Genomic DNA, 16,755 nt, shown 5'->3' with positions numbered 1-16,755 from the left:
AAAAAATATTTATGTGAAAGTTTTTAATTGGTAGAAAATGGTACAAACAAAATTTAAGGAAGTAAGTGTATTTTGAATTAGAAAGAGCATCCAAAACCAAAATCCAACCATCCAAATAAGACCATTATTTATATGTTTAGGTAACATTCATAATTTACAAGCACTCACTCTGGTATGTTGCTGACGTGGCAAAGTTTCATTGGACAGTTACCTGACAAGACTTAAACTTGACTATATCGGACCCAATGCCCTTACCCTCTCTCCCTCTCTTTCTCTCTCTACCCCTTCTTTCTCTCTCTACCTTCCCAAGCACACTCAGACACCAGAAGTAGGTGAAAAGCAAGGAACCCTTGTCTTAAGAATTTTCACATTACCGCACAACCACTGTTGCTTCCTCTTCCCACCTAATCTCCCCAGAAAGTGCGAGAAAATCGCCGAGAAAGTGACGGAAAATTGAGCTCCGGAAGGGGAGAGTTCTTGCCCCTTTTGTGGTTCATGTGGGGATAGAATCAAGTTGGAATTTTTTAACCCTAGGCGCTGAAAGGTTGGGACTTTTCGGTCAGATCTCAGAGATTTTGGTGGGTTTGCTGTTGGGGTTGGAACTCACTGGGGATCCTCTGATGGGTTGACTCAACAGGGAACTGTGATTGGTTTTGTGGGGGTTTTCAAATGTTGAGAGATTGACAACTTAGTTTGATTTTCTTTTTGGGGTTGATGGGGTGTTTGGGGTTTTGAAGTTAGTGGCAATGCTGGTTGTTCAGTGATACTGCGTTTGTGTGGAAATGTCTGCTTCTTTAGCGGCTTTTGAGCGTCCGAGACCTGGTGCTTCTAATACGGTATGCTTTGCTCTGGAGCGGCAGAGATTATTTTGAATTTTTGTTGCAAAATATTGTTTTGAGTCCAATGCAGACTTTAGGTAATGAAAAATTGAGTTTGAGATAAAGGTCCTGATTTGTTGACTGAACTGGGACACGTTTGGTTTGGCCCTTATTTGTGTTAGTTTCTTTGGCAATGTTGGGGATGGAAGTGGGATTTGGCCTCGGTGATTTCTTTTTCTCTTAGAGAATTGAGGAGGGAATGTTTGCAGAGTGTATTTTTGCTTGGTCCCAGTTAAAATTAGGACTTTGATTTCATAGCAGTGTTACGTTACTTTAATTGAAATTTCCTCAATATAATTGGCTTTCTTTTAGTTTCGTTTGAATTTTTGTTTGTGTTTATAGTTTTGTGGCAACGAAAGGGACTTATTTGGGCAATGTGATTGATAATTGCTGACATGTTGGAGGCTAAGATTATTGCCTCAGATTTCATATATATATATATATATATATATATATAATATCTGTTTATTCTTTTGTTAAACTAAAGAAGGGGTTTAACAGTCTGGAGGACGATAGTATACACGTAACAGATGGACGAGTGAGAAAAATGTAAATAAAAATTATTGAGCATTTTAGCCCATTAATTAGAACTGATTGACTCACCTGTTTGCTGAACTACATTGTCAAAATGAAGAAATGGCAGTGAAACATATATGGTAGTTGACAAATCCGAAGAAGCTATGATAAATGGGATACTAATTTTTGTAACTGTTTTCGTTGTACAGATTTTTTGTACAATTTTACCCTTACTCAACATTTTGATAAATGTGCTTCTATATATCTGTTTTTATTTTTATTTTGGTAAGTGTGATTTTAGTGGGTAAGAAAAAGGTGGACACACAAGTACTAATGCGCCTGTGTTTCCACTGTTTAACTACAATCTTGATATCCCCTGTCCATAAATAGGATGATGTTAGTATTTATTTTCCCAAGTATTGAGTTGGATTTGGAGGCAGGGTGTTATGTATTTTGGTCAAACTTGTTTTATTTCAGTTAAGTTAGTCAGAACATACCTTGTGGTTCCTAACTGATGTTTCTATTCGGCAGGTTTTTAAGAGTGGGCCGCTTTTCATATCTTCAAAAGGTTGGTAATCTTTGTCTCCCCACATCATACATTTTCTTGTTTATTTTCTTATTTTCTCGACAGTATAGATATTTGGGTAGGTTCTAGTAAGAACTGAGGAAAATCAGTAATAAAACTGATTGAATTTGTAGAACTTCGAGGCTCTGCACCTGCAAATGTACATTGGCCTCAATCCTGACACAAAGTGACTGTATATCCCTTCCTCAAAACACCCCTTCTTATTTTTAGGAAAAATAACTTTACCAAGCATCTCACATTACCAACTGTACCCACTAAAATAACTAACAGATAGGTAATCACTAACCTAATGTTTTGAACTACTAATGCGAAGTATCTGACACATCTGTTCTCCATGGTTTTGCATTTGTTATCTCTGAATAAATCAATGGTATAGGAATTTACCAGTGTTATCCCATTTTGATATTCTGTAGGAATAGGTTGGAAGTCTTGGAAGAAGCGGTGGTTTATACTCACACGCACGTCACTGGTTTTCTTCAAAAATGATCCTGTTAGTATCTCTTAAATCTTTCTCGTTCTACTTTTGGTATCTTTTGTCTTCTTTTTCCTCTGTTGTTTTGTTTGATTCAACTCTCAATTAAGCAGATATGGTTGAAGAGCATGACAAAAATTAATATGTTGATTGATTAAGCTTTCTTGGTAGATGAACTAATGGGTATTTTTGTTGATACACTTTGTGCTGATTTGATTGTTTTTTTGTAAAATGGCATTATATTTACTGTACATTTCTTATTGGAGAATGGAGAGTAAGTTATGTGACTTAGACAACAGAGGATTGGATAATACTAGAAAAGTCTTTACCTATTGGTGCTGATGTCTTTTACTCAAATATTTGAGAGTTACTTCTGTTGTCTTTATTTATAATTTTATCATTACTTTGATTGATCGTGCAGACTGCCCTTCCACAGAGAGGGGGTGAAGTAAACCTGACATTGGGAGGTATAGACTTAAACAATTCAGGGAGGTACGTTTGACACATTGATGATATGTAGTTGTCAATTTTGATGTTGAATCTGTGTAAAAATTGTGAATTTTATTTTCCAGTGTTGTTGTTAGAGAAGACAAAAAGCTTCTTACAGTATTATTTCCAGATGGAAGGGATGGGCGAGCATTTACCCTTAAGGTGTTTTATTTTTTATATTTTTAAGAAAATGAGAATAAAATTCACTTGTACAACTTCTAAATGCATTATTAATTGTTGGGCCATATAAACCCTGATTGTTTTTTCAAATATCAGGCTGAGACATCAGAAGACCTGTTTGAATGGAAGACAGCCCTTGAACAAGCGCTTGCACAGGCACCAAATGCTGCCCTTGTTATGGGACACAATGGGATTTTTCGGAGTGATGCTAGTGATTCTATTGAAGGGTCTTTCCATCAATGTATCTGCTCATTATTTATTAAATGTTATTTATTTATTTAATGTTTATTAGCTTATATTATTTATATGTCAATTCTGCTGTTGTTTCTGTATGATTATGCTTGCTTTTTTTTATTTAATTTTCAAGATTTTATTAATAGGATTGTGCAGATTTTTGTCATCCATGTTATTTTTTCATCTTATTGAAAAAAATCTGCCCTCATTTTCACCATATTTTTTGCGGTGTTTCCAGGGAGGGACAAGCGCCCAATTAAGTCTCTGGTCGTTGGAAGACCAATTCTGCTAGCTCTAGAAGATATTGATGGAGGTCCATCTTTCCTTGAGAAAGCTCTTCGGTTTCTAGAGAAGTATGGTAAGTTATGGTCTTTTACTACATCCGCGTTTCATTTCACATCCTTCCATGTGTCTGACTGTGTAAGGGAAAAGAAAAATGTTGAATGCATTAAACAAGGTCTACCTTATTCTTCAGTGACGAGTCCTACTGATTGTTCCATTTTTAATTTGCAGGAGTTAAAGTTGAAGGAATACTGCGGCAGTCTGCAGATGTTGAGGAAGTAGATAGGAGAGTTCAAGAATACGAACAAGGTACACACAGTTTTCTTAAAAACCCTGGCATTCTTTTCATTTGAAGATGGTGGGTCGTTGGTACAGATAGCATTATAATAAAGTTAACTGGCTTCAACAAAGCAGCTAGCAGAGAAAAAAATTGGAAGAAAGGAAATCTAACTTTCATATATCCCAGTTATCCAAATTGACAAAATGAACTAACCAAGCATAGCGTACCTCTTCAAGTTATGTTGTTCTGCGTAGTTTTCCTTGCCATCCAATTTAAAAGCTATAACTTAGTAAGTATGGAGTCATTTTTAGTATCAGCTGCCCTTGATATTGGACTGATATTATGACTATTTTCTTGGTTTAACCCTTCTGCTGGTGAGAGATAGTTAATGACTTCAGGCTTAAACACTTGGACTAATCTATGGATTTATGTGCTGATGGATGCCACTTATGAATGCCCTATTTTTTATTGATATTTCCAGGCAAGACTGAATTTGGTCCTGAGGAGGATGCTCATGTTGTTGGTGACTGTGTTAAGGTATTTATTCTAGCTTCTTTTTAATAATTCATTATTAATGAATATACATATTTGAAAATAGAAGTAAATAAACTATATGTGGAGCATACATACTAGATCTCGATCAAAAAGTCGTCAATCTAATATTAAAGTTTCCTACAAACATTAGGAAAGGCGATGCTATCTAACCCACACATCATTCAACTCTGGGAAATAAAAATTATGGACATCGTTATGCAGAAGAAGTTTAAGAATTCTACAAACTTCTCCCCTGTTAATTTTACCATCTAGAAGTAGAAAGAAGTTTACACATTGGAGTAAGATAAGAAACCTCCTTAAACGTAGCAGCAATTGAGTGTAAAACAAAGCAAAAGTTGACAATGGCATTAGCTATAAGTGTAGAAGAGTGCAGTCCCTCTGCATGTCTACCGAGTAAAAATCAGGAAAGAGACTGTATGCTGAACAGGGAAGAAAAGGCATAAAAGTGAGTTCAATTTTGATAAGATTTCTATTATCAGACTATAATGTTCTTTCAAGCAGTCTTTGAAAAACCAACTCTACTTACTTAGTTGACGTCATAATAGGAGTGTCGAGAATCAGGAATAAATATTATATATTTGACGTGTTGTGATTTGACAGGATTTCATTTCCAGTTTACAAGAAACTGAGCTAATAATGTACAGTTAGAACAATTACTCAATATAAGCTAGTGCGTAGTGCCATTCAGACAGGTTTTTAACATGACTTGTCTCTGATTTTATTATTTGACGGCTATTAAAGAGCACACTAACAAGAACTGCTAGAGGACCAACCTATAGGGCTGTCGTGTGCTTCTAACTAAAAGAAACTGCATCAGCAATTAGTAAACCAAATATGCCTGAATGACATGAGCAGAGTTAGTGAATTCTAATTCATTATTGTGATGCCTTAGCACTCATTTTTATTAAAAAAAAAAAAACTCCCTTTTATCAACTCATTGTGTATTAGATACTAGTCTATATACTAAATGTGGCTTACTTTGTAAAATTAATTAATACCGGAACCTCCACATTTTTTCATAGTTTCCCTGTGCTTATAATTAAGACTTAAAGGCCATAAAACCAATCATGCATTCTTTCATCGGCCTAAGAGATTAATAGAAGCCTCATTTGAAAGCAGCTGTGATTTTGCTACAATCAATCTGATTAATATGGATCCTGTGTTTTTAAAATGTTCTGTTGGAATGTTGGATTGTGCATTTTATTTAATGACAGTCCACTGGGTGTATTTACAGCATGTTCTGAGGGAGCTTCCCTCCTCTCCAGTTCCTGCCTCATGCTGCACTGCTTTGTTGGAGGCTTATAGTAAGTTGAGCTCTATGTTTATGCTCCATATAACCATATGCTTCTGGCAGTAGGTGGTTTGTGTTCTTTTGAAATGATGCATATTTCTCTATATACTTTTTGCCTCTTTTTTTTTTTTTTTTTAATTTTATTTTTGTATGTTTTTTTATCAGAGGATTTTAATAAAGAATCCTTTATTCAGATAATCTAGATTTGGTTATACATATAATGAAAATTATTGAACAACTGGACATATTTTAAATGTCTTTTCGAGGTAAATAACTTAGCAACAACTATCCTCACTGATACTTTAAATATTTTATACCCTTCCTCCATAATTTCCTATTATAGGTGAATGAAATTACATTATTCTCTGCTGCCTGCTTTTTTCGTATGGAATATGTTTGAACTTTGAAAATATATTGATTTAAAAAAACAACTGTCATTGTTAAAGATTTTCTGTGAAATAGAGACGTGCATGTAGATGAAATCTTTAGTGAAGTTTCTGTAGTGTTTTATTCCATTCATGTGATATAGATAATTTTTTATTGTGAAAGCACCATAAAATGAGCAAAAGGTGCCTCCCATGGATTAGTTTTTGCTATAAATGTTTTGGTAAAAACATGAAGACCAAATGCATGTTTGGTGCAGTTACTATTCATAGAAGTCCAATTTGATTCTTACCCATTTTCCCGTTTTTATAAATTTGCATGGATCATGTATGGAATAAGCTAAACTGCCTATGTTCATCTATCTAATGGTTTTGCTATTTTCCTTCATGAATATCATTCGGTTATTTTGTTTCTTTTCTTGGGTTCTTTAGGTGCAATCTATGCTTAAGTTAATTGTTACTGTTTTCATTTTGCAAGAAATTGATCGTAAGGAAGCTAGGATTAATGCAATGCGATGTGCTATATTGGAGACTTTTCCTGAGCCAAATCGCCGATTGTTACAAAGGTGCTCTCTCTCTCTCTCTCTCTCCTCTTAACTGGCTACTGTACAGTCTACTCACGGTCACACCCACATACTCTTTCCTTCATTCACTGTATGTCATCCTCATATTGTAGAATTATTGAAAACATATACTTAAAACTGTTAACTGGGTTTTCTTGATCGCAATTTGGTTTGCTTTTGTAAATTATAAGAATAAGAATATAAGAATCTGTTTGTTTTGGGAGAGTCTATATTTTGTTGTTCAGGTTTATGCGGTCTTAGAAAACAACCTCTTATAGATACAATAAAATGAAGATTTCAAAACTTTTGTTACACTATCTTGATCTGACAAACTAAACTCAAGCTCACCTCAACCTTTTATAGATACAATAAAATGAAGATTTCAAAACTTTTGTTACACTATCTTTATCTGACAAACTAAACTCAAGCTCACCTCAGTTTTTGTGAAATTTTTGTTATTTGATGGAAATCCGACATCTATTAAAGATAAGGCCAATTTAGAATATATATGTGGGTGCAAACTCTATCTTATAAGTCAGTTTTGTAGAATTGAATGAGACTTAAAGTTCATTTCTTAACATGTTATCAAAGCTATGAGTTAAAGTCTATGTTAGCGAGATTTGTGTTTGTTGGACATATCATTCCACCCGTTATCGAATCACCTATTAATGTTTAGTTTCATGTATGAGATGTATATAAATCGACGTGAGGGAGATGTGTTGGAAGTCCAAATCGACTAGAGATAAGGCCAATTTAGAATATATACGTAGGTGTAAACCTTACCTTACAAACTGATTTTGTAAGTCGAGTCAGACTTAAAATCCATTTCTTAACATTATCTATATAATATTCGGTGATGAAGAATACCCTGTTACAGTTATTATGTCTATGTGCAGTAGCTAATAGCTATGTTTCACTAACAAAACAAATATCATAAATTTTGCAGAATTCTGAAGATGATGCACACAATTGGTTCTCATTCTCAAGAGAATAGGATGACTCAATCTGCTGTTGCTGCTTGCATGGCACCCTTGCTTTTACGACCTCTGCTAGCTGGAGAGTGTGAGCTGGAGGATGAATTTGATGTCAGTGGTGATAGTTCAGCTCAGCTTCTTGCCGCCGCCAATGCTGCTAATAATGCTCAAGCCATTATTACCACTTTGTTGGAGGAGTATGAGAATATATTTGATGTGAGAAACTCTCAATCAACATGTATTTTTTTGATTAATTGTTTCCTGGTTTGTGTATGCTTCCAATTAGGAACAGTAACTTCTAGTGGCTGCATATATGTTTTATTTAGCTTCGAGGTATCCTAATTACTCGCAGGCTCAGCTTTTCTTTTTGTTCTTATATGAGCTTCATTTGTCTGTATCAAACATGCGAAACGTTCTATAAGAGTTTTCTGTGGAACTGGTCAATCAAGTTAACTCTTTGTATAAACTTTGATCTTTTGATTGTATGCTCAGCTAAAATGGTTTTACCTCTTCTAGTATAGGTTGTTCCTATAATGTAGCTAAAATTAAATGTCCAAGTGTTTATTTTCATGCCATGTTTGAGCAATGCAACCTGATTTTTGTGGGCTGTTTCAGGAAGAAAATATACAGAGATGTTCCATGTCAGCAGATTCTCGGGTTGAAAACAGTGGGAGTGAAGATTCAACTGATGATGATAATATAGATGTGAAAGAAAATGGTTACCATGATGCAGAGAATGAAGTTGATCAGGAGACAGATGAAGATGCTGATCGTGTTCAGAGTGGAAAATTGAGTGAAAGTAGTGGTTATGCTGGCAGTGATCTTTATGATTATAAGGTTACTTCCTCTGTTCTTTTGTGTCTGACTTTTTTTTATCAAACCTGAAATGAAATGCTCTTTGCTACATAAAACTACCTGAGTAAGAAAACCTGTACAGACTGTGTCGTTGTTAGCCTGAAAGATTCATTAGCTTCACATAACAGTTAGATCATGGAATTTTGTGGTTAAGTGTCATTCATACCCTTGTTCATCCTTCTGTTTTGGTAAGAGGGGAAGGATCTTCCTTCACTTGAGCATAATTTTGATTCTGTGCCATATCTTTTTAGTTGAAGATTAATCGACCACGAGTTTGTTCTTATATTTTTCCCAATATTACTCTTTAGAGTAAACTAGGAAGGGAATGACATTTCACTACAAATATTTACAAGCCAATGGGTGAGTCAATAAATATGTTCGGCCTGACAGCTTTGGATTTAGTTGTTGCATTTTTGTACGTGCAAGGGAATTAAACATTTTCATGATATAGCCATATAGGAGAGATCTCTTTAATAAACCTAAAACATCTAAGGTATGTTGGTAATTTACTGTTTAGCCATAGTCAGTCCCAAGATTGAGTGGAAGAGAATGGTTGTGTTTGGTTGATAAAACTTGTTGAAACCCCAAACGTGAATCACTCAATAGGATATTCTTGGTACTTAAGTTGTTTCTTCGAAGTAATGTTTTGTATGACTCAAGTACACTTTTAATTGAGCTAGAGTCAGTACATTGACCCTCAAAAGTGGTGAAATGAGTGAAGGGTCCTATCATTTTTCTGGACCTAAGGAAGCTATTTTAGGTATGTCTAATTAGTTTTGGTTCTTAGAATATTGGTTTCTTATTAGGTAAAGTCTTTGGTGTTGGTAGGCACCATGATTTGAAGCAGGATTAACATTACGGAAGTTCATTAAGGCATACAGTTTGAAGAGAAAGCTCAGAAGGTAGATGTTACAGGATTTATACCTTTGGTAGACTAGGAAAGTAAGAGGTAAGAACAACATGCATATAATAGTAAAAATTTATGATAGCATTCCTGTTGAGGTTTGCAAATGTGTATGAGAACAGGTTATCGTTTGCCTTACTACATTCCTGAGAATGGAGGCGCATTTCATGTACAAGGGAGGTAATTTACGATTCATATTATGACATTATGGGAAAAGGTGTTTGAGCATAGACTAAGAGAAAGGACTAGGATTGTGGAGAATTAGTTGGGTTCATGTCAGAAATGTTTTCATCAAAATCTATTTATCTTCTACAGGGGTTTAATGGTAAGGTACTGAGGCAAAAAAAGAAACTTGTTTTATTTTTATTGACTTGGAAAAAGCATGTAATCAAGGGCAAGAGAAGTTTTATGTGGCTTTAAAAAAGAAAGATATTCATGTGATGTGTCCAAGTTATACAAGGCATGTATAATGTGATAATTGACTGTCTGAGATTTCCAGGAGGTGAGATCAAGACACACACACTTGTGTGTGTGTGTGTGTGTGTGTGTGAGGTTGCCCCTAAATGCATGTTTTTTTGCAAATGGTATAATTTGACATTAAGGGTTTGTAGATGGAAAGTCATTGGAATCATAGGGTTTTCACTTGAGCTGGAGTAACACAAATTATGAATTGCAATTTAGTAAGAAATGAGACGCAAATGACAGGGTTCAAAATAATATGGAAAATTAGTCATACCATTGGTTTGAGGTTTAGGTATACAGGATTAATATTTCAAATGTGGTCCACATGATACTAGTTATGTGGCTAAAATGAAGAAAATCATCTAGGGTCATTTGTTATTTCAAAACATCTGCCAAACTCGGTGAGAATTTTTATCATTTAATACGATTTGCTATACTTTATGTTATTGAAGGTTAGGCTATAATGGCACTAGAGAAAACGGTGAAAATAACGTATATGAGTACGTTACGATTAATTTTATGTTCAGGTCCACAAAATAAGATACAATATGCAATAATTGTATACTTTAAGATATCGGTGTGATTCATCAGGAAAAATGCCAGATGATTGGTCAAGGTGGTTTGGGCATTGGCAAAAGAGTTCATTGAATGCCACTGGTGATGTTTTGGTGAATAATATCCAAGAATTTGGTTTTAAACCAGTTCAATGACATTTTGTGATCCATGTAACTAACTTCACCTAGTGAGATAAAGCTACTTATGTTGCTACTGTTCCCTTATGTGGAAATTTTATCAGGCTAGGGAAAGGGACTTTATTTTGAATAATCATCTGCTGTGATTAACAATGTTGTTTTCTTTTCCCCCTATCCTCTTAAATTCTTCTTTGTGTTCCTGCAGGCATTTGGAGGTGATGACTCTGATGTTGGATCATCCAGTAGTAACCATGTTAAGACAGAAAATGCTAATCTAAATGCTGTTCCAGATACCCCACTGACTGAGGATCAAAACAAGCAAAGAAAGGGCAGTGAAAACCCAGTTGATGATAATGATCCTTCAAATTTGTTGCCTTCCACTGAATCTTATCGATCTATGGGTGAGATTTTATCTTCTGTGGTTGAATCAGGAGCTGTGAAGCAAACTGGTAAAGCAAGTAGTGCTAGTTTCAGTTCTAAGCGGTCAGCATTCTGGGGAAGGAGCAATGTGAGTTTTTATTTTTGACCATTTACTCCCTAACAAATTTGTCAGAGATCTAAGTTGGTATACAGTGGGAGTTTATTACAGGAATAACAATTACACTAACAACCATTTGTAAGATAATGAGAAATTTATGTGACAAAATATACTTGCAATAAGCTAGCGACTAAATTGTGCAGACGTAATATGTTAGCAGTGGATGTACTTAAATTTTATTATGAGGGGAAAAATTTTCTTCCCAGTTTTTGCAGTTTTTATTTTTTTAATAATTTTTAAGGTAAATACATGACATCTGATAATTTGTTATGATTTAAGCAGCCAAGGAAGACACCATCAGTGGAGTCAGTTGATTCTTCCGGAGAAGAGGAGTAAGATACTAGATTTGACTTTGTTTTTCGTTGTATAGTAGTGTGTTCTCTTGGGTTATGTTTCTTGTTAAAATTTGGAGTTATTCTTTGATCCCTTTTCATGGCTGTTTTGGACGTGTTAGACAATGGGTTGGCAATTTCATCAGCTTTAACAGCCTTGTTTTGTTGGCTCCTTGCGTCATGTGATTTCTATTTTATTCCTTGAAAGCAAATGACTATAATGGTATTGGTGTCTGTAGGCTTGCTATTCAGAGGCTAGAGATTGCAAAAAATGATTTGCAACACAGAATTGCAAAGGAGGTAGATTTCTTGTGCTTACTTATTTTATGCCAAAACATATAATGAGAACTTTTTAACGGAATTGGTCCTGTTTTCATTTTAGGCTAGAGGCAATGCAATTTTACAAGCAAGCTTAGAGAGAAGGAAGCAGGCCTTGCATGAGCGGCGTTTGGCACTTGAGCAAGATGTACTTACTGTTGATTTATCTCCTTCCATTATGAATTGGGACCATTTAAATGTTATTTACTAGTTTCTCCTGTGCTCTGCTGCATATTTTTAATGTGACGTGTGATTTCTAGACGTTCTTGGGTTTGGCACTCTTGAAATAATTTGCTCAGCTTTTTTCTCTAAAGATATTGAACCCTCTTGAATTAAAATTGGGTAAATTATTCTTTTCAAAAACCAAAAGTGGTCTAATGAATTTTTATTGTGTGTTACTACAATCTATGCAAGATATTGGTTGCTAATAATGTAACCACTTTACAATGATTTATGATATGGATAGAATACAATTCACACTACTGATGGAGGCTCAAAAAAATTATAATTTAAAGTGTTACATATGGAAGGGTTTTCTTCATTGGGATTTTTCTTTTCTTTTAAACTCTATATGGAATTTCTAAAACTCCTTTGGAGATGTATTTCTACTGATTGAAGCTTGGGATTTATAATTGCTTTGCAAAACGTTATACCATATCTCCCTTTTAGTCCTATATCCATTTGAAAAACAAAATGACTGAAAGGCAGTGAAAGAAACACAAAATAGCTAAAGATATTAAAAAAAATATCAAGTAAAAAATAACATTCCACCATAAAAATGCATTAAATTACCTAGCTAACCAGAAATCATGGTTCTAGCCAGAGTTGCAGTACAATGAAAATAACATTCATGGGTATATTTCTGTCATTTTATATATATTTTTTATTTCGGCCCTTAATAAGTTGCAACTGATTTTTTAATCTACAGGTTTCAAGATTGCAAGAACAGTTGCAAGCTGAGAGGGATCTTAGAGCTGCATTGGAAGTAGGTTTGAGTATGTCTTCAGGACAGCTTTCCAATTCACGTGGCATGGATTCCAAGGTGATTTTGTATTCTTGTAATGTTTACCGTTCTTTTTCACTCTTGTTGTCTTCCTCAGTAACCTCTACTAAATATGCTAATATACAGACAAAGGCTGAACTGGAAGAGATAGCACTTGCAGAAGCCGACGTGGCCAGATTGAAGCAGAAGGTTGCAGAACTCCATCATCAACTTAATCAGCAACGACAGCATCACTATGGATCACTTACTGATGTGGGTGATCGATACCAGCATGCCCAGAATCATCCTCAACAGTGAGTATGCAGACCTATGTTATTTCTAACACCAAGAGGAAGAATCTACTGGAAATTTAATTACAAAAGCTTTTGATTTTCTTCAAAATTAAAAATGGGTGCAGTTCCACATGAATTTGATGCCAAATTCAATTTAAATGTACTGGCATATTACCAACTTCAAAAGACCAAGTACCCACTTGAGTTGATACTCAGTATTGCGTTTAAAAAACTTCTTAAAACATGGAAATGAAATGTTATAATTTTTTCTTCTTGATTTCTTTGTAAAGGATTCTTTGTGTAATTGTATCCTCTGCCCCCTTGTGCTTGTACTTATCCTAGCCAAACACAAATTTCTTGCTGCACTTGTTTCATTCTTTTGTAGGATCTGCCTTTAAATTGAAATCCATGTGAATTTATTATTTCTTTCTTTTGTAGCTATTTATTTTTCTTATTTTTTCACTCATGCAGGAGATTTCTTCAGCAAGATTTTGATTCAACCCTGGCCTTCTGTAATCATGAAAGGAAACAAAGAACTGAGGTGTGTTTTATATAGTCTATTTTACAATCAAAATTTAAAGGAAAAACAGCCAGGAAGGAGGTTGAATCTTCTCTATGTCCTTAATCTAACCTTTTCAATTCCTTCCTTTTAGTATTTAAGTAATTGCTTAAGTTGATGCTTGATGCATGATTACAAAAGTTAGTTCCATAATGAACTCCATTAATGAAGAAAAAACTTTTCTTGTTATTTTCTTTTCCTTTTTGTACTCGTTATTACCGTGGAAATGGTATTTGAAGGTTCTATAAATTGGGGAATTTGGTGTATTACAATCTGAAATTCTCCTGATCCAAAATTCTGTTCCTGGGTAGAGAGCACTTTTTTCTCAAATTTCATACCCAGTCTATTTTTATTATTTCTTTTTTATGATAAAATTAGTTCATTACTTTTGGATGATATATTTCATCGTTCAAAGCACTCAAACAACAGTAAAATTTGCCTTTTCATTTTTGCAGGAGAATTTGATGGGCACTGATTGGAGAAATATCAAAGGACAAGTATTGGCATCTGGTAATGGTAGTAGGCAGCCTTCTCGAAAGCAATTTGTAGAGTCAAGCCCTAGTGATTCAAAAAGCACTGAGGCATCAACAAGCATGTCCGTAGACGATCTCGGTGCCGTCGACTCTGCCTCTGTGCCCTCCACCTCAAGGGCAGCAGAGGTAAGCACTCAGATAAAGAAATGTCTCCAAAAAATGGATTTTATACAAAATTCCAGTAACATCATTCTATCAGTTTTGACACATAAGAGTGCCATGAGTACTGTACTTTTTAGAAAGTAAATTTTCATCTTAATTCAACTTTACAAAATCGGTTTGAAAGATTTACAGTTACTTTTATATTATAATTTGATCATATTTCTAGTCGACTTGAAATCTTCTACTATGATTTTTACCAGTATATTATGGCAGAATCTGTCTGCTTTCTGAATGGAGATGATTAGGAACTGACCCAGTTGAACTGGTTTCAGGTGGGTGAATATGCAAGACATCCATCTGTAGCATCTTCAACGTTAGTAGAGTTAACCACTCGTCTCGATTTTTTCAAGGAACGGCGGTCCCAGCTGATGGAACAACTCCATAACCTTGATTTGAATTATGGTTCTACAACTTCCCAAGACTTTGTCTATAAACCATCGTCACCATCATGGAGTTGACTGGCCAAATAGGTGTGCTTCATAAAATCTGTGGAAGAATTTTGGCTGACATGTTGTATATCCTTTGAGTCTTTGACTTACTGCATATATTTGTATCCCTTATGGTCTGTGCACTGCTTCTGCTTCTGCTTCATTCTCTTGGCTCCTACTTAATTTTTTCCTCTTCTTTTGGTAGTGAAGTTCATTGGAGTTGAAATGAAAGGCTTTCTTTCCTTTTTAATAACATTTGAGTTCTTTTGTTTCTTTAGGGTGGGGATGGAATTTCGTGTAATTATATTATATGTCAATAGATGGGGAATTTTGTTGTTGAACAGACAACCTAAGTGAGGAAATTTTAATTCCTGTTTTGGCAAATTCTTTGTACATAGGAACATACAATTGCCAGTTTGTTACCTCTGTGGAATGATTGATGTGTATCTACAAAGTTGTTTGTGGTCAACGCTCAGATTCTATTCTGCTTTTCTTAAAATCATCTAAAGAAAATCAACAAAACTTTGTATCAACAATGAATTTTCTCATGACAATATGAATTTTTTTCTCTAATCACGAGATGCAATTTTCCTGTCAACCTTGTTTTCTTATTTATAGTTAGCATCATTCATTTCTTTAATACCTTAAATAATTCTCCATTTATTGTACCAGCTAACTATGCTGTGTTACCTATCAGTTTATGTAAACATTTTTTTATACATTTTCAAATTGACTATATTAAAATATGCCAAATTATAAAAAATATTGTATTTTTAATTGGTATTTATGTTACTCCTGTCGAAATTTCAAGTCTAAGGTCTAATCTAAATGTACGTATCAAACACGATAGGTTGGTAGGTTTAACAGTGAACTTGCAAATTAATTACGCTTAGCTGAACTTTTAATACTTCATAAATTTGAATATTTTTTTTATTGAATTTTATCTAAAAGATTTGGTTTGTTGTATACTCAAAATCCTTATGTTTTAGTATTAAGTCTGACATTTAATTTGTCAGTTACTAGGAAGATACAATCTGTGTTGCATGTGTTAATAAATGTAAAATTTAGTGATAAATATAAGATATTATTGATAATATAAAATGAGAAGTAATTTTTATCAATTTAATTAATAACATGCATAATGAAGATTGTTATATTTCTTTGTGAATTTTATATTATCATCTAGACCGATTAAAAGAGTAAAAGCTCTTTTAAAATAATATTATTTTGTAATAGTAATAAAATTTCATATTTTTATCATGCAAAAACAAATAAATGAGATAACAAAACAAAATAACAATCATATTCCAATAATGATAAAAATGCAATTGAAAAAACAAATCCAATAAGACACTTTCTCTTTTAAATTTAATTCTTTTTTAAAACACTTAAAAAATTTAATTAAACAAATTAATTATTACTACACAAAAAAGTTTTTTATTCATATATCCATATACTCACCCTTCCTCGTAAATAATAATAATTATTATCATAAAATTTGATTCTCATTTGAGTTTGGGTTTGATTCAGAATAATAAAATTACAAGTTAATGTAAAATATGCAATATGTCATTATAAATTTTAAGTGTATTTAATATTTAATTCAGTACACTTTAGATTTTCAACAATTCTCAAATTCTTATTTCAGCTAAATAAAATCATAAATTAAATTAATTAAACTATTTTGCAACTAACTCAACTAACATATAAATATCAAATTTCACTTAAAATAAAAACATCCCTATCTTTCCCTTGAAAGCCGAATCTCACGTTATACTAAATCCTTCAAATTTTATTAAATCTTGACTTTTTTTAACTTTCAAAATAGTAGCATATCCCAAATCCAGCTTAAATATTTAAAAAGACAATAAAATATTGAGGATCTTAAATAGAAAATTGAAAAGAGAAAAAAAAATGTACAATTTTTGTTCTAAGAAAATGAAATACAAAAATTAATTCAAAATAGAATTGAAACTAAAATACTAAAAGTGCTACTAAATCTATACAAAAAATG

The 16,755-nt window shown here is 33.7% G+C and overlaps 1 protein-coding gene across 3 annotated transcripts; it reads left to right on the top strand.

Annotated features, from left to right (window-relative positions):
- The first annotated feature begins 245 nt into the window (after window positions 1-245).
- LOC106764779 (rho GTPase-activating protein 7) lies at window positions 246-15,210 on the top strand. Of its 3 annotated transcripts, none has more exons than XM_022781915.1 (22): window positions 246-836; window positions 1,926-1,962; window positions 2,394-2,470; window positions 2,874-2,944; window positions 3,025-3,103; window positions 3,218-3,362; window positions 3,594-3,713; window positions 3,869-3,946; window positions 4,399-4,454; window positions 5,707-5,776; window positions 6,625-6,712; window positions 7,656-7,899; window positions 8,299-8,520; window positions 10,802-11,104; window positions 11,414-11,466; window positions 11,706-11,766; window positions 11,849-11,932; window positions 12,713-12,826; window positions 12,914-13,080; window positions 13,531-13,600; window positions 14,074-14,277; window positions 14,514-14,590. In XM_022781915.1, exons 1-22 carry the CDS (start codon window positions 783-785, stop codon window positions 14,556-14,558), a joined length of 2,442 nt encoding a protein of 813 aa, XP_022637636.1. In that variant the 5' UTR covers window positions 246-782; the 3' UTR covers window positions 14,559-14,590. The 3 variants fall into 3 exon arrangements, with proteins under 3 accessions (XP_022637636.1, XP_014504657.1, XP_014504656.1); XM_014649171.2 differs by having other exon boundaries at window positions 247-836; window positions 11,417-11,466; window positions 14,586-15,210; XM_014649170.2 differs by having other exon boundaries at window positions 247-836; window positions 14,586-15,210.
- The last annotated feature ends 1,545 nt before the right edge of the window (window positions 15,211-16,755 follow it).

Source organism: Vigna radiata, chromosome 6 (genome assembly GCF_000741045.1).
Source record: "Vigna radiata var. radiata cultivar VC1973A chromosome 6, Vradiata_ver6, whole genome shotgun sequence".
NCBI lineage: Eukaryota > Viridiplantae > Streptophyta > Magnoliopsida > Fabales > Fabaceae > Vigna > Vigna radiata.
The sequence above is the reverse complement of the archived record's forward strand: the minus strand, read 5'-3'. Positions and strand labels throughout refer to the sequence as shown.